General features: G+C 40.8%; 1 protein-coding gene across 4 annotated transcripts in view; it reads right to left on the reverse strand.

Annotated features, from left to right (window-relative positions):
* Positions 1-18736, reverse strand: part of Rarb (retinoic acid receptor beta) — a 693377-nt gene that overhangs the window by 149707 nt on the left and 524934 nt on the right. Inside the window, exon 1 of one of the 4 annotated variants that reach the window (XM_047532672.1) lies at positions 10012-10688. The exons of 1 other annotated variant lie outside the window; for it this stretch is intronic. In XM_047532672.1, the coding sequence (XP_047388628.1) occupies positions 10012-10168 (157 nt within the window). In that variant the 5' untranslated portion in view covers positions 10169-10688. Of the gene's footprint in view, positions 1-8801; positions 8947-10011; positions 10689-18736 lie in introns of those variants that run through there. 2 more of the 4 variants (XM_047532674.1, XM_047532673.1) reach the window with 2 other exon arrangements.

An 18736-nucleotide genomic window follows, 5' to 3' on the forward strand; every position in this document is an offset into this window, starting at 1 on the left:
CCTCAGCCTCCTGGGCTGCTGGAATTACAGCATGAGCCACCATGCCCAGCTATAATTAGGAATTCTTCATCGAGCTGGAGAAGATGACAATCAAACTGCAGAGGCTGAGGACCCCTATGGGAGAAGTTGGAGAAAAGAGTACCTGGGATTGGAAACCTGTCTCTATAACTTACTATCTGTGTGACCTCAGTCATGTTCCTTACCTTCTCTGAGCCTTATTTTCCTCATCCATAGAATGAGAATGTGGTATCTGTCTCATAGGGTTGTGGGGATTACCTAATAATGTATGCACACTCATGAGGACAGAATTTTGTTAAATATTTAACCAGTCAAAACCCAAGCTAACTATAACTCCACAATCGTGTAAGCCTCTCTCCAGAGACAAGATTTTCCTTCTCAGTCTAGGGCACGCAAGCTATGATTGTGAGGTTGAATTGAAGATCACTAGACTTTCTCTGCCACACCCCCCACGGAGAGGCAGATTTATTGAATCTGGGCTGGTCCTGTGACTGATTAACCAGAATACAGTGAAAGAGATTCTGTCCATGCTGGACCTTGAAGAGCACTGGAAACTTCCATTTCATCCTCCTTGGGCCACCCCTCTCAAAATATGGCTGCCATGCTGTGAGCAGCACAAACCACATGCTGACACTCCAGGCGACAGCCCAGCCAAGTTCCCTGCCAGCAGCCAACATCAACACCAGGCCAGCCCTGTGAGGGAGCCTTCCTGGAACGCAGCCCATTTAGCCCTGGATAATGTGGCCCCATGAAGATCTGCCTGGCTGAGCCCAGTCAGTCCACGGGATAATGAGATAATAAATTGTGAGGCTACCAAGTTTGGGGATGGTTTGTTACACAGCAATAAATCGCAGAAGCAATCACAAAGAATAAGAGAACTAAAAAAATCTCATCGCATCAAATTCAACCTAAAACGATTACCATTAGGTTACAAACACTCCAGAAATATACATATGCATATTTTCAAGAAGCAAGCTCTGAAGGTGTGCATTTATTTCACTGCTTATGATAGGTTTTTTTTTCCCCTTTTCTTTTTTTTTTTTTGCAGTGCTGGGGATCAAACCCAGGGCCTTGTGCTTGCAAGGCAAGCACTCTACTGACTAGCCCTTAAGATAGGTTTAAAACTCCTTTTTGGACCACGTGTAGGGGTGCCCACCTATAATGCCAGCTACCTGGGAGGATGAGGTAAGGGGATCACGTGTTCAAGGCCAAACTGCAACTCAGTGAAACCCTGTCACAAAACAAATCAAAAAATAAATAAAAAGGGCTGGGGTTGTAGATTGGGGTAGAGCACCCTTGGGTTCAATCCCTAGTGCCGCAAAAAAAAAAAAAAAAAAAAAAAAAAAAAAAAATCCTCTTCCTGAAATCCTTTTAGAGATGATCTCTGAGTCCTCATTTTGTGACAAAAATGAGCACCCCACTTGACCACCTGCCTTGGGCACCAGCTGTGGTTCCCAGTGTGTTCTCGTTTCCACCATCAATCTCGGGTCCAAAGTCCTGAGAAGATGTTTGTGTTATCAGGGGGTTGTGTCACCATGACCTGTGTGCTGGTCTCTTCCATTATATTGTGTTTCAGAGGGAGCAGGGGCAGTGTCTGATTTGTCCTCTCAGGTCACATCAAGGAGCCTAGCACACGGCAGATACCCCAGAGTCCTATGTGGGACTGAACTTGGTGAGGTCTAATCCATCAGTGAGCCATAAAAATGAAGTGTGCCACCCTCAGTGTCTCTGGACTAAGTATACTGTGACAACTTTTGACAACATTGAAGGTGACAAGGCTCGCTTGTAAAAGTCAGTCATTTGTAGAAAGTCGGGGGCAGGGAGGAGAGGTGAAGTTAGGAAATGGATGTCTCGGAATCAGGACCACAGAGCTACCCAAACTTTGACACAAACAGGAAGGACTGGTACCTAGGTCACGAGCTTCAGGTAGAAGAACCACTTCACTGAGGACAGGCGATATATAATCTAGAGAGAAATTTAGATCTCTAATTTAGAGAGAAATTAGAATTTGCTATTGGCAAAGGTGCATAAGCCACCTTTGGCGTCACGCCAAAACGAGAGCAGAAAATCTACCAACGTCTGTGTGTTTTCATGATGAGGACAGAACGTTAATCTACAGGATCTCTAATCCTGCTACGAATCCTGCAAAGGAGACCTTATGATTCCCATTTCGTACCTGTAGAAATCGATCCTGTGCCAAGTCAGGCGATTTCCTTCATCTCAGACCATCAGGCACTGAGGAGGAAGCAGGGGCGGATAGGGGCACGGGAGGGTCATGGATGGGAGAAGTGGCAGAAGAAGAAGTAAAACTCTTAGCCCGTGACTACTTTTCATAGCCTCTGCTGAAGGCAGGAAAATTAATACACCTCTTCTCTAGAAGGCCGTCGCTGCCCAGGTGATAGGGTATTTGTAACTTCTGCCCACTAGAAGCCCAACCGACATGGTTCTCTGGAGACTCTTGCCCTGTAGCAAGAGATGCCCGTTCATCTGCATCCTCCAACTTTCCTCGCAGACTCAAACCTGTTCATCCTATCTCTAGTTCTCATTGTTTCCTCTGATAAGCAGGGCCCCAGTGAACAATTAAAGCTTTCAATAAATAATCTCTAAGCACATTCATGTGATTGACTGTTATTTGATACAGCAGTTAGTTTCAATGGGGCAGTTAATATTGATCACATAAAGTACTCCAGACAAACATGAAACAGTTCCAGAACTCCATGGATTATTACCCTTTATCTGCCAGTCATCTGGGTTACTTGTAATGGTCATGGAATTTAAAATCAATAATAACAATTAGTGTTCTGTACACCAAAACGGATGAATCATGTGAAATGGGTTTTCATATAAAAATCAAAGGGGAAGCAAGCCTGTAATACTGAAAAGGCTCTCGGAACTTTCAAAGGCACGTTCATGCCAGCTTTCCGAGCAGGCAGCTAGAGAGAAGGAAGGGTGTTTAGGAGAAGACGTGGCCATTGAAGACCCATGGGAAGCCCCCAATGGTATTAATCCAAAAAGATGAAGCTTCAAAGATAAAAGTGATCACAGAAGAATGCTAACCAATGTAGTAGAATTAATGGAGCTGCCAATTTACTTCCGCAGAGATGGTCATCTAGCTACGTTTTCCAGCTTTCAATTTGTCGGCATTGATTGTGATTATTATTATTATTTTGGTAGTAAAATGGCAACAACGGTATTTTAGCTCCATGGTACCAGTACTGTGATGTCTCCATAATTAAAATGCAAAGCAACAGAGAAATGTTTCATTGTTAAACTGTAACCAGCGCACTCTGTGAAATCGTCCATTCCAAAGACTTGTTTTTCATCAATTATTTGTTATTTATCTGATGTAAATATAAGAAGGACTAATTAAAATGTATGTCTTTTTATACGGCTTCTTGTCATTAAAGCCAATGAAAGCATTTTGAGGACCATAATGAAATAATTATGTTTGCCTTTAAGAATTCTCTTCAATAACACATGGTAGTACTGAGCTAAATTAAAACATCAGGAACTAAATTTCGCTGCCTCCATTTCCATTTTAGTTAATTATACCCCCAAGCTTTCCAATAGACCAGACCCTAAAAAAAATCTTTTGAAGCCGAAACGGCCTTCAGACCATCAGCCTTTTTTATAATTATGGACTTGGATGACATGACAAAGGTAGTATTATTGTTGAAAGCTGTAATATTTTTGAGAAGGATTTATTACATGATGTCTTCATTTGCTCTGGAAATTGGAGAAAAATTGGGATAAATATGATCCAAATCTTTTTCTCACGTTAACTCTTATCTAATTTGGTCTTGATCAGCAGTGTTTTAAATTCAGTTTTGTTTGTTTTTTTTTTTTTTTTTGTCTGATTTGGTAAAATTTTAATCTGTGGCAAATCAGTAATTGATCAAACAACAAACATTTCACAAAATCTGGGCAAATTAGAATAACTGCTTATTCAATGTGAAAACTTAAAAAAATTAGACACAGTTTTAAGACAGTCGTGGACTTAAAAAAGAATCTGGGAATTAAAAAAAATTAAAATAGAACCTTTTCATTTGAAACTGTCCTTCTCCAAACCTCAGATCAGAGACACTTCTGAAAGCAATAAAAAAAAAAAAAAAAAAAACCTAAGTTTAAGGGAAAAGGAAGACCAAAGGGAGAGAACTGCTGTGATTTCAGGGCTGGCACAAATGAAATGGCTTTAGCAATGTTGTCATATGATGCGGATGGGGGTGGGAATTTTGTACTTACTAAAGTAAATAGGAGTCCAGGGGATTAACTCTGACAATGTGAATTCCCTCACATTTTGCTCTACACGGAGGGCTGGCAAGGTTTGTGGGTGGATAATATTTGGTGATTGCAGGATAGACTGTCTTAGACAACAGCAGGAAATTATTGACAGCTGGGGACAAATGCCTCTGACATGACAACGTAAAACTACAACTGCAATCTCAGAACCGGCATTTATTAAAATCACACGCAGTCCCACGTTATCTTGCATTTCATTTAGAGAAATCTGCTTTTGGGAATCCGGGGCACGATCAGCCACCATCGCTCTGTCAAAATCGGCCTTCTCTCTCCTTTTCCTGAGCTGGTTCGCTCCATCAGATGCTGTGGGAGACCTGGGCCTCTTGGAATCAATGTGCCCCGACTGGAGGAAATGCTCGGCCAGGCTGGGTCGCCTCCCTGACGTCAGTTCCTGTTATCCTCGCCTTATCTTGCAGGGGGCCAAGAGTCTTATCTTACTGAATGGCCCCCTTTAGCTCCCTACCCGGCAAGGCCAGAGAAAAAGCAAGTCAGCAGTTCCAGTGCCTGTTTGAATTCTAAGAAGTTCTGAAAGCCCAAGACAAATAAAAAGCCTGGAGACTTACCCTCTACTGCTTCCTAGTACAAAGAACTTGTCCAACTTTATTTTTCATTCATTTGAAGGGGTTGGGGGTGGGGTGGGATGGGATGGGAGTCCTGCTTCTCAATGATAAAGCAAAGAAGCCAGGGAGGAAAAGAGGAGAATTCAAGCCACACATTGACTGATGAGGTGGTGTTATGAGATCTTACAGATAGGGCAGGTTATCACATTGCCTATTTAACAAGAGGTACTTAGGCCAAGCCACTTACAGACAGGATACTGATAAATCTGAAACCCGAGTTGACTCGGCCCTCCTTCCTCTAGCACCTCTAAGTTGAACTTTTTGAGAAGCTGGCAAAGGGCTGGTACAGATTTGTTCATGACGATTCAATTTAATTCCCCTCCCCCTCCTCCATCCCAACACACACACACACACACACACACACACACATACACACAGCACAGAGGTGCTGGAGAGGCACAGTCCAGTCCATTTTGCAGGGGATGCTTTCTATTTACAGATCCACAGTTTGCTACAAAAGGAATTCATGTTCAGAAGAATGACCCAGAAACACAAGGCGATATTCAGTCATAATGGAAAAATTAAGCTGTGAGCGCTCTAGTTATATTGACCATAGAATCCAAACAAAGACTTTCTGTGCCACTCCTGAGTTCAAGGGGCGGACTAGGAGATGTCGTAATAGTGAAATATCTGGCATATTTCAATGATTTATGTGGGAACTGTGGCAGTAGATTTGAAAGTGGGTTATTCTAGAAAATCAGAGATTCATGATTGCGATAACCACCCAGTAATTTGAAAGGCAAGAATCTACATTAATATCTTTGGAAAGGTTTTTAGTCAAGGTTTTTTTGATTAACCTTCATCAAAAACTCCCATTTCCGAAATAATTTATTTAATTGATAGTTAACCGAATTTATATTAGAACATTTAAAGTATAAAAATGTCATTTAAGAATGAATTTATTGGCACATACATGTAACTGAGAAGCTACAGAAGATTTTTAAAAAGAGGTTCTAAAATGAACACTACATTTATTGTTAAATTCCTGTGCAACTTAAAAAGAGCTTTATACTTTGTATGTTGGTTTTTACATCTCCGTCTTCCTCCCACACGATAATCTTCTAATTGAAAAATTCCCAGCTTTTTTTTTTTTTTAATTCCCAGCTTTTTAAAGAATGCTTTAAGAATTATAAATTTCTTGGGAGCAGAATTTATCATCTTTATCACTTATTGTGTATTTACCTTCAGGGAAAGAATTTAGCGATGTTTGTGGAATGTGACCAGGAGAAAATAGTAAGGTTTTCTTTCTTTTTTAGCTCCTGGGGTTTAACATATGTGGAAGGTAAGTTATATGTGTCTGATATCCAGAGGAACTTTCTTTAATGTTTAGGCTTAAAGAAATATAAACAAACAAAAAACCTCCCCGACAGTATTGACTTGTTGTATATGGTCAGGACCAAGCTTCCAGAAAAGAGAATGAAACTTTTTGATTCAGGTCCATCATCCTACCCGAAATCAACATTCTGGCCATTTATCTTTTAAGGAAAAAAAAAAGGTCAGATTCAATGCAAGGGCTTTCCATTCTGGCTGGCAAATCAAATTCTAACTAAAGCTTCCAGATCAATTCCATTGCTTGAGTTTAAACAAATAGATGTCTATCTCACCCACTGTTTCCTCTGGTTCTTTAGAATCCACCCTTTTCTGGTGATAAAACTTAAACTCATGCATTTTTTTCCTTGTAAGTTACACATCTATACTTCCTTGCCAAACATAGCAATTTTTTCTAAATATCGACAACATTTTAATATTTCTTTTATTCTACAGCAAAGGAAAACTTTGTGAATCTTCCGCTTATTTTCAAAATGACCTTGTCCTGTGCTCTTTTTGAGACTTAAGCAAAAGTCCCTGTTCTCTTCTTTCTCATGGTATTAGTTACCACAGTCATGTGGCGGAGAAGCAGAAAATTATGTCCTACTTTAGAAAAACAATTGGGCCTTTTCACCGAAATATTTATTCAAAACCCCATTCAATTCATACTGTGGCTGTCAGTCTTTATTTAGTCTCTCTTTCAGAGGGTATCTTTGATTTTGCCACTTTGACCCCAATTTATATCTCACTAGGAGAGGATTTAGATACTGTTTAATACTTAAAATTTAGGTCCCAAGGCTTGGAGAAGAGGGCTTTTCTTGTTCCTTAATCACACATCACTGTTTTAAAAATAATTTCTTCTCATTAATGGGCAAAATCCTATTTCAAAAAGAAAATATTTTTTTTTCCCCTTTCTCCTTTTGATGTGTTGAGTAGACAGGGAAATGGGCCAAGAAGTTGTCACACTCAAAATTTCACCAAAAGCAACTATATTTAGAACAAAAAGTATTAAGATTTATCCCATGTTCCCTGAGCAACTGATGCTGCAAACATCTGGAGCAGCCTTAAACCAAGATAATCCTGGAGGCATCAGAGTAGAAACTTGGCGACTCGCATACCTGCCAGGAGCAGTCTTCCTTCCTATTATCAATACCACATTCCGAGTGGACCCCTAATCCTGACTTTGCATGTTTATAGCAAGCAAACTGAAGGCCTTGGGAGAGACAAACGGCAGCTGGTTGGCATGCCATTTTCTTTTTTAAAATTAAAAAGAAAATAAAAGGCATATCCTAGCATCTTTCAAAGTGAACTTGTGGTGTAATCTATGTTCAAAGGTTTGATTCTATTTCCTACACACACACCCTAAAAATCGAAGTAGGATCTCAAAGTAGAAAGCAGTATGGGTTGGAATTTAGTAGTATTTTTTTCCCTTTCTTTGCCCACTGTTCCCTCTATGTTAAGAGCACAAACAGATCTGCTTCTCATCAAAACAGCCATTAAGTACAATGGAAAGGGCTATGTTTTTTATGTTCTTATACAAATGTACCCTAATGTACTTTTATTTCAAAAGCCCCAACTAGCTATTCCACTGTGACCCAACACGGCCGCCCGAGTGGCGCAGACATTTGTTAGAATCTCTTTTTAAAGTCTTTGAGTTTTGTTTATGCTTAAAAACTTAATCGTTTGAACAACTAAACTGACTAGTCATACAGTGGTTTGGAGAGAATAAAGCAGCTCTGCAGGGGCACAAACAATATTTACATTTTATTCATTTAACCTGAAGTTAGGGTGTGGGATTTAAACCCTTGTGAAATTGACCACAATAAGCACTAATTGCCCTGCTTACAAAAATAAGACACTGGAATTTCTGAAATCCTTTTGTCAGAAGGCTTTATTTACTTTGTCTAATGCAAGTTTCTTTGATTAGCTAAACTTGGCTGTTATCAACACTTCTTGCTTATCGGCTAGCCCTGGGCAAATGACACATTCACCACTAGCTCTCCCAGATAAAGCAAATCCCTTGTTTAACTTGTTCAAGAACAAACAAAGCTTTTCCCTTTACTCTTACAACTTAATAGGCACGTTTGGAGGGCTAATTACAAAAGGGAGATTGTCTTTGCATAAAAGCTCTATTAAGTTGAATAACTTTCCAAAGGATACCAAGCCATATTTTTTGGTTAGAAAACATGTTTCCTTACAAGTTTCTGCAACAAAAAGTTTCAGAGTGCCCCAGTTCCTTGGGATTCCAACTGAAATTGTTCATACTGTTTTAATTGCTACAGAGAGAACTCATCTAAAAGATCTGTGAGCGACTGGAAAATTATTTTGTAACATTTAGTTTCTTTGAATAAGAAAATAGGCAGCAAGAAAGAAAAGACATTAGAGAGGAGAAGTTGAAGATTAAGATGCCTTCTGAAAACATATAGATATAACTACATATATATACTATATATATAATATATATACATATATATTTTGCTCTGCTCATGGCTGTATGAAATGTTAGGTTCGACAGACCATTGACATCAAATGGTTATTGATTTTTCAACTACAAACCTGTTGATTTCCTGGTCCAAGAATCAAGTCTTTTTTTCCTTAAGGAAAAGTTTCAGACAGGGCAGTTTAAATTCCGTCTTGTCCCTTCCTCTTTTCCTTCTCTCTCTTTAGATAAGCCACCATGTTATTAGGAAAACTCAATTTCTTCCAGTTAAACTTTGACCTCTTTGAAAACAAAGATTTAAAATGTCATTTTCAGGCTAATGCTCCAATGAATTGTCAAATAAAGTACTAAAAACATTTTGATAGATAGCTGAGCCATTTATCTAAATCACTGTCAGGGCGGCAAAGCATCCTGCAGCTCCCACTGCAGCCACCCGAAGGTGGAATTCTCTGGGACTCCTGGTCATTTCTCAAGCCTGCAGCCAAGCTACTGTTGACCAGATGCGTGCCTCGGCACCGTGTCAGCATCAGATAACCAAATAGTCAATATTTTTTTAAAAAACTGGGCTACCCCACTTATATTTCCTTTCATTGAGCTCATGTCCAGGCTCCCGGCTGAATTGCAAGATATGGAAATAATGGATGGCTCAGCCCAAGGGGTGTTCATTGCCAGTAGTTTTCTAGCAAAACAGCAACTTCTTAGACCAACAAAGTGACTTGGAAAGGTGGCAGCAGGGTCAATGCTAAGAAATATTGCCTTTCCTTAGCAAGGAAAACATTGGAGGCAGCAGCCTGAACTGGTGGTTTATGAACTTCGGGAGCAGCAGCCACCTTAATTAGGCTAAATTCCTTGCAGGGAAGATGTCATATTTTAATTACTTTGGACTGCTGAAATACACAAGAGGGGGATATATACAACTAGGAGCTAATCCAAAGAACAGCAAAGTTAAATTCCTCTCGGCACACATCTTAGTAAAACCTGCACAATGTGTCAAACTGCCCTACTTGAAGAAGGTTTCAAAGTCCTGTGGTCACCCTCGATTCCCCCCTCCTCCCTCCAGGCATATTTTAAAAAACTGTTTTCAAGAGATTATAAAGGGGTAAAGAAGGAGCATGGGTTGCGGGAGCGGTTATTTGGGAAGCAAACATCTAACAGGAAATTTTCAGCAAAGGGAATCAATATGCATGCCTGCATATCACACCCCTTCAGCATTAAATCATTAAATCCTTTGTCTTGCTAGCAATGCAGTTTATTTCCAATGTCTTTATTGCATGCAAGAGAAACATTTTTTTTTTCTTGGTAGAAGAAGGGAAAAAATAAACCTACATTGAGCAGTGTGCCGATGCTGCCATTCGGTTTGGGTCAATCCACTGAAGCATGCTTTGAGAGCTTTCTCCTGGAGCATGCAGGAAGACGGACTCGCAGTGTAGAAATCCAGGATTTGCCCAGGACTCACTGACAGAACATCCATACAGTCAAACATGATCTCCCCTGCACCGAATGTCTGTAAAAGTGCTTATCCTCTAGGTGTGGAGGCAAATGGCATAGAAAAGTCCACCCAACTCCATCAAACTCTGCCCCTTTTTTGGCACGTAGGCTGTTGGTCTTTTTCCCAGCCCCGAATCATGAATTATGACAGACAAGCCAGCTAAAAGCCTGTAATTGATCCAAATGATCATTTACCATTTTCCAGGCTTGCTCGGCCAATCCAGCCGGGGCGGGGGGTTCCCAGAAAGATCCCAAGTTCTCCTTCCAAGGAAATGCCTGCAAAAAGCCTTCCGAATGCGCTCCGGTTCCTACCCCGACGGTGCCCAGACAGACCCTGCCCGGCTCGCTCGCGTCCTCGGCATCCCAGTCCTCAAACTGCTCGCCTGGGGGAATTCTGGTCCCCCCTTTGGCAAAGAATAGACCCTCCTGCCTCTGAACAGCTCACTTCCTACTACTTCTGTCACACAGAATGAAAGATTGAATTGCCTAATATATGCGAGTGAACTTTCGGTGAACCCTTCCCGGGCTGCTAACCTTCAAATGACCCAACTAGTCTGACATCACCAACTCCCAGGATTCTCACAGAGCTTAAAAACTCCCAGCAGCCCTGCAAAAGCAGACAGCCAGAGAGGCAGGCAGCGAGTGCACAAGCCGGCGCTTTCTTTCCCATTTCTCACCTTAAAAACAATGCAAGAAGTGCTTTTAAAACGAGCAGGGGAGGAGCCAGGCGGCCGCTCCCGGCTCACGTTGAGCGCCAACTTCGCTCCCTTTACGCCTTTTGATTCGCGGCGCCTCGGCCAGCGTGCAATCCGGCATCCCCCCAGTCGCCGCTCGCCCCCAGCCCACCCTTTCAATTGCTCCCTGCGCCTCTCTGTCTGTTACATTCCTCGTAACTTGTGTATTTTTCCACTCTCGAAAAAGCACACGCAAGCCCTAAACTGTAGAACAGAGGACGGCTACCCCTCGGGGAAGCCTTGGGTTAAGAAACTTTCCATTCCCTAGTTCCTCCTCCCCCTTCTCCCTCTTGCAAGCCAAGGCCGAAGGGATTGCATTTGCTCTGGAGTGAAAAGTCACCTTTCTGGTTACTTTGGAAAAAATTTTCCAGTCTGTAAGCCACATATGGAGTAGTCTGGAATTACCAACCCTCCCCCCGCCACACACACAGAGTCAGTCCCCTCCCTCCCTCTCTCCCTTTTTCACACACAGACACACACAGAAACAGGATTTTGGAACCTGATTTAAGAACACATAGCATAGTGATCAAGAGCATGAATTTGGGAGTCAAACTGGACTGAATTTCGATTCCAGCTCTACCCATGACCAACGGTATGATCTGGGATATGTATTTAATTTCTCTGGGTCTCAGTTTCTTCATCTGTGAAATGGACATATAATACCACTCATGTCTGTGAGTTAATGCAGGAACAGAAGTCGTGTTGGTAGGGTCCTCAATAAATACGCAGGAACAAATATTAGCTCTGACTCCATCTGGTTCAACTATGAGAGCAGTCTACTAGGGTGACAGACCGGCCCTAGGCTGTGCAGCTCAGACCATGATTAGAACCCCGATCCTGCCATCTCAATTCAAGGTGAAAGTTACTTTGCTGGCCCCACAGCCACACACCCTGAATAATGTGTTGGTGGCCTCTTTCATCTTAGGCGTACAACACTGCATAATTAAACACATATTTTGAAAACTGGTTAAGTTTGAGGGTTGTTTTTTTTTTTTTTTTTCTAAAGGTCATACCAGCCTCTGCCCAATCTTGGCTATTTATGAAAATAATGTTTAGAGAAATGACTTTTTTTATACTTCTCACACTGACTCAACAAAGAAAGAGATTTCCAGCCAGCCTTAAAACTCGGAGAAGAACAGAAGCAATATATACAAATAAACTGAGGCAGGGAGAAGGCTTTAAAAGGGAGACGTTCTACCCTGCAGCCATTTCACAAGGCTTGCCTGAAGAAGCTAGGTGCATCAAAGAAAGGAAACTCCCTGGGGGAATTAGCATGCTCTCCTTCCTCCACTGCCTCTCTAATATTTGCTAATCATTTTCCCACAAAATAGGATGGGCAAGTAGGTGCAAAAGGAGGGACAGGTCCTTGCCCCTCCCAGGGAAGAGCACCGCTCTGGTCACCTCCTCTTTGTGGACACTGCTGGAATGTGCATCGACATCTAGGTCTTTGAAAAGCCTGTTGGGGTGAGGGTGCACCCCATCCCCCGGTGAAATACTGCACTGCCCTGTGGAGTTGCTAAGTGGCACTCCTGGTGTAAATAAAAAGTATGCCCTGCACACACAGTGACCAAGCCAAAGAGCCTTTCACGAAGGTACATTAAAACAATCTTCAGTCCAGCATATTCAGCTCTTGTCACTGAAAGGTTCAGGGTGATAAAAGGGTGAGATTTTGCTGAAGCTATGTGATTGTTACTTTGTTTTCTCTTTCACTTTTTTTGTAACAGAGTCTTATTGTAAGAAGCTTTTACAAAGAAAACACACACTTTAAGAAAGGAAACTCAGAAGAATTTGCAAAACATTCAACACACTGCCATTAAGATAGCCGTAAAGATACACAAAGCACCACATTATGTGCCAACTTCTACTTGGTCCCTGAGACTTATAACTCCAAATGTTTAATGCAAACTCCCCAGAGGTCCTTGGAAACTGGGCTCATTTGGACCCAGTAATGAGGTGGATGAAAAGTTGCTGATTGAGAGAAGAAAAAGGCATGAAGTATAACACAAGGAGCTTAAGTCAGAGCTGAGAAAGAGGCCGCCATAGACAGGTGTGTGTATACAGGTATCTGCTACCTGAAGCAGGCTGCCATGATTTTTTTTTTCTTAATTTATGTTTTTTTGTACCAGGGATTGAACCCAGGGGCACTTAACCACAGAACCACATTCCCAGCCCTTTTCGGTTCTTATTTTGAGACAGGGCCTCACTAAATTGCCGAGGCTGGCTTTGAACTTGTGATCCTCTGCCTTGGCCTCCAAGTCTCTGGAATTACATCTTTGCGTCACCATGCCTAGCATGTCATTCATTCTTACTGTCATATTTCCAAAGGGTAGGGATGCACGAGTTACAGGGAGGTGAACCTTAGGTAAGTATCTCCCAAATTCTGTTCATTCTCATTTCATTGCTAGAAAATAGGCTCATCTAGGAAGGAAGACAATTTCTTCCCCCATATTGTATTTTTACACAAAAACAAAAACAAAAAAGTCAGTGTGTCTAAATGTATGATGTGTTTAGGGGACTTGATGTTTTCTTTTTTTGCACAAGAAGATTTAAAATTAATAATCACCTTGAGGTTCTTTTAACTGTAGGGAAATGAACTTGAGCTCCGAAATGAATGATCAGTACTTAAATCCTTGTGAATAGAATATTATGGGTTTCTTATAATGTAACAGTGTTCATTAGTCAATTCATCATTTCTCATCATGAATTAATTATGCTGATAGCAATGATTAGAGCTATTACATAATCCAAGTACTAATTTATAAAGCTGACTCACAATTTAGCCACACGCTTCTTATCTGGTCTTCTTCAGTAAATCTAATTCTCATACTTCTTGAAAATGTGATTCTTCCTCTAAATTCTTATTTATGTAAAATTAAGACACACAAATAAGCCACAATTCCTTAAGTATATATACATTCCTGTACTCTAAAGATTAAAGAATAGGGCAGAAATTTAAAAATGAACTCGTTAATTTGTTCATAATGAAGTTTAAATTATTGACACCCATTGTAAACATTAGTCAAATAGTTGGAAGAAACCTTCCCAAAATACCTTCCAACTATGACCAAAAAATAACATTCTAATATGTGTCATCTCCTATATTTTCTTTGTGTTTGATCAATGATCCAATAAAAGTTTTCTCAACTAACAATCAAACAAAAAGCAAAAGTTTGAGAGCAAAATCCATTTTGTTTCAGAGTAACTGTATATTTGTCAGTGTGACACAGCACATTTGAAACCCATAATCATAAAACAAAAATTTATAGCCAGGGTTCAGGGTCTACATCTGTTTCTCTGGTTTTCGTACAGCAATTACCCACTGGACAATCCAGAAAGAAACATCATGAATCATGCTCTGCAAACATGTTTGAACTGGAGAGTTTCCTGAAGAAAGAGCAGGCATCTCTGTGCACCAGTTTTGCAGCCAGAGTCTTCAAAATTAGTTGAATACCTTGTGATGTCTAAATAAGAAGAATCTCACAGGTACAGACACATCCACCCAGGCCAAAAGGCATGCAAAGTGCAGGCAGACCCAGATTGTTTTTAAAGGCATGCCTACCTCCTTTGTAGGTTTTGGACCTTTTTTTTTTGTGTGTGTGGTACTAGGATTGAACCCAGGGGCGCTTTACCACTGAGCCACATCCCCAGCCCTTTTTTGTATTTTATTTAGAGACAGTTGCTAAATTGCTGAGGCTGTCTTTGAACTTGCGATCCTCCTGCCTCCTCCTCCTGAGCCACTGGGATTACAGGTGTGCTCCACCGTGCCTGGTTGTGGTTTTGTTTTATTTTTATTTTGTAAAAATGTTCCTGTTAGCGCCATATAAACCCCCCTTGCCACAGTTTTGTCAGAAGAATACATGGCTGGTACTGGGTGATGTGTGTGCTTCTGCAGGGAAGTCAAGGCGGGATGTTCCCAGTGCTGATAGTCTGGACTATTCCCAGATCTGCTCTGCCCGTACCTGGGAGAAGTTCTAACACAAACCAGCACGTAGACTTTTTGCTTCTAGCGCTTCACTCAGAACTCCTGCTGATATAACAGAGTTGTGTATGAACTAATGGACATGGGTATGTTTCATAAAGCTTTTTTTTTTTTCTTTTTCTTTTTTTCAGTTGTTGATGGACCTTTATTTATTGATTTATTTTTCTGTGGTGTCACCTGTGTTAGGCAAGTGCTTTACTACTAAGCCACAACCCCAGCTCCTTTAATAAAGCTTTATATATACAAAAACTGGTAGTATACTAGGTTTGATCTATGGCAGTAGTTTATCTGTGTTCTAGACCAACATTTCACAATTTCATTAAATTCACATTGCCTTGTATTTTTCCTAAAAATACCTATATATATATATATATATATATATATATATATATATATATACACATTTGGGTTTTGTTGATTTTTTTTTTTTTTTAACAGTAACAGAGATCAAACCCAGAACCTTGTACATACTAAGCAAGTGTCCTTACCACTGAGCAACTGCATCCTTAGTCCCCACCCCACTTCTTTCTTTTGTACTGGGGATTAAACCCACAGGTGCTTCACCACTGAGCCACATCCCCAGTCTTTTTTATTATTTTATTTTGAGACAGGGTCTCACTAAGTTGCTTACAGCCTCTCTGATTTGCTGAGGCTAGCCTCTAACTTGTGATCCACTTGCCTCAGCCTCTTAAGTTGCTGGAATTACAGGTGTGTACCACTGTACCTGGCCATCCTCGGCCCTGTTAAAAATTGCTAACTTTCAGACAAGGTCTTGCCCAAGCTGGCCTGGAACTTGTGATTCTCCTGCCTCCACCTCCTGAGTAGCTGGAATTAGAGTATGCCACCATGGCCCGTGTAATTTTCCTTCTTCTTGAAAAGCCTTTCAACTTGTGTATCACAAGACAAATGAATCATGTGGTTCCTGTTATATTATTTATCCAGAATCATCTTTGTCTCTTGACTCAGTTTTCCAACTCTCTACTCTCTTCACTTCCTTCCATAAAACGGTACTGCATCTCCACCCTCAAAATGTGCACAGCTGCCCTAGTTCTTTCCCCTCTCCAACACCAAATCCTGCTTGAAAGCCCAGAATTTCCACCCTCCACACACACAACATTTATATGATGAGAGTATGTGGGAGATGGAAAATATAACAATCACACCTGAGAATGAATGCCAGAGGAGCCACCGAGCAACAACCTGTTCACAAATGCCCTGTTTTATTCTGCCTGAATTGTTTTTAATCTCATCTTAATACATTTTCCAATGAGCTAAGATTAGATGTACCACCTACTTGGCAGAGTACTTGGAATAACTAGACTCTTCAAGGACATAAAGAAGTACAAAAGATTCTAAGAGTGCTTTGCAATTATTTCATGTTAATATTATTAATAAGGGATACTGTCTATTACTGAGGTGCCTGCCTTAATTCCTAGTTAGCACTTCATTTTTTGAGATCACATGTATGCACGGAGACTATTAGTTGTCTCTTAAACTCTGCTGCTTAAACTAATTAAAAAACAATGAGAAACTCAGTTCCTCAGTCACATTACCAAATTTCAAGTGCTCAGAAAGCTCATGTGTGTAGTGGCTATCACATTCATATGATGGTGAGGACACAGACTGCTTTTTCAGTTTTAAATTGGTGTATTATAATTATACATAGCACTGGAAATTGTTGTTACATATTTGTACATGTCCACAATAGACATAGACATTTCTATCATTGTGGAAAGTTCTGTTGGACCATTGTCCTTTAAAAGGTGAGCTTCATGATCAGAGAGGCAGTGTCACAGAGTAGGTGGGACACAGAGTCTGGGATACCCAGACTGTGTCTAAGTCAGGGCTTCACCCTTTACTAGCTCTCTGACCCCAGGCAAGTTGTTTAACCTCTGTGTGCCTTAATTCCCTCACCTAAATGATGGAGATGTTAATGGTACCTATGTCAAAAGATTGTGGTAAAATTAAATGAGGTAATACAAGTAAAAAGCACTTAGAACATCACCTGAGATATTGTAAGTACTTTTAAAATGTCAGTCTGAAGTTTGCAAGGAGAAATGAAGTTGAAAAGACATGGCTTAATACTACTCAACTACTACTGCTACCAGTTCTAGAGACTCTTAGTCATAGCATTTATTTTCAACCATGGTGAATGTTTCAGGCTGCAGTATCCAAGAATATGCAGTTAGGGCAAATTTTCCAAGATGGTTTCTGCAAATGCCAGGTTAAGTGCTATTGTGTATATAGTTGCTAATTTATGAGGGTTTGACCTTTAACTTTTTGACTTTACAGTTGTGCAAAAGCTGTAAGCATCCAGTAGAAACTATACTTGGAATCTTTTTTTCCTGGACTAGCAATATGTAGTAAAATTTTCTTTTTCTTTTCTTTTTTCTTATTTTCCTTCCTCCCTTCCCCCCTCCCTTCCTTTTTTCTTTCTCTCTTTTTCTTTCTTTCTTTCTTTCTTTCTTTCTTTCTTTCTTTCTTTCTTTCTTTCTTTTCTTTCTTTCTTCCTTTCTTTCTTTCTTTTCTTCCTCCCTCCCTTCCTCCCTCCCTTCCTTCCTTCCTTTCCTTCCCTTCCTTCCCTTTCTTTCCTCTCCCTCTCCTGGTACTAACCCAGGGCTGCTTTACCACTGAGCCACATGCCTTGCCCTTTTAATTTTTTGAGACAGGGTCTTGTTAAATTGCTTAAAACCTCACTAAGTTGCTGAGGCTGACCTCAAACTTGTGATCCTCCTGTTGCAACCTCTGGAGTTGCTGGGGTTACAAACGTGTGCCCTGGAGCCAGGCTAGTAAGATACTCTACTAATACAGCAAGTCACATGATCATGAGAGTAAACAACTGATGTTCTAAGCGTGCTGTGTTGCTAAGCCATGATGCTTGGTACATTGGGTATATTAAATTTTTTTTTGGTACCGGGGAGTGAACTCAGGGACACTTAACCACTGAACCACATCCCCAACCCTTTTTTGTATTTTATTTAGAGACAGGGTCTTACTTAGTTGCGTAGGACCTTGCTTAGTTGCTGAGGCTGGCTTTGAATTCGCAATCCTCCTGCTTCAGTCTCCTGAGTCGCTGGGATTAAAGGCATGTGCCACCGTGCCCACCTTCATTAAATGTATTTTTGACTCAACTGGTATTTCCAATCTAAGATGAGTCCATCAGACACACCCCATCATAAGATGAGTGGCATCAGTACTACATGAAGAAAAACGGTTTCTTTTATCTTACAGCACAGACATGGAGTCAGAATAGCAAAGAAATATTTGACAAGCCTGACCTGCTATTCCTGTGGGGGAGTCAGGAAATAGATCACGTGACTTACACTTCCCTGCAGAAGTGGCGTTCAGTCTCAGGAACCAAAAGTCCATTAGAGTTAATTAAATGAGATTGCATAGGACTGAAGACTTGCATTATTGCCCTCTACCTTTCTAGTTATCCACTCACTTGTCCATCCTCCCCATCCAGTCATCCATCCATCTGTCCATCTGTCCATCCATCTATCTCTATCATCTATCCTCTGACCCATCTTCTACCCATGGATCGAACCACCAAATGTGATTTCTTGGCAGACAATATACAGAGTAGGTGGAGGGACTAATGCAACACAACTCAGCCCCTGCATGTATCTTTTTCTAGAATTCTTGAAAAGGATTTGTTGAAAAGATGTGTTGGCAGAAATAAAGTCAAAGGCATTGACCCCTGGGGATTTCACTTAAACAGGGTTGATAAATCCGGTTGGGACTGGAGAGCCTCTAAAATCTAACACCCCTCTCTAAGAGCATCCCTGGATTTGAAATGCTAATGAAGCCAGTTTATTAGCAACACAAAAGTTTCTGACTCTGAGGCAAA

The sequence above is a fragment of the Sciurus carolinensis genome, chromosome 17, assembly GCF_902686445.1.
Source record: "Sciurus carolinensis chromosome 17, mSciCar1.2, whole genome shotgun sequence".
NCBI classification, from domain to species: Eukaryota; Metazoa; Chordata; class Mammalia; order Rodentia; family Sciuridae; genus Sciurus; species Sciurus carolinensis.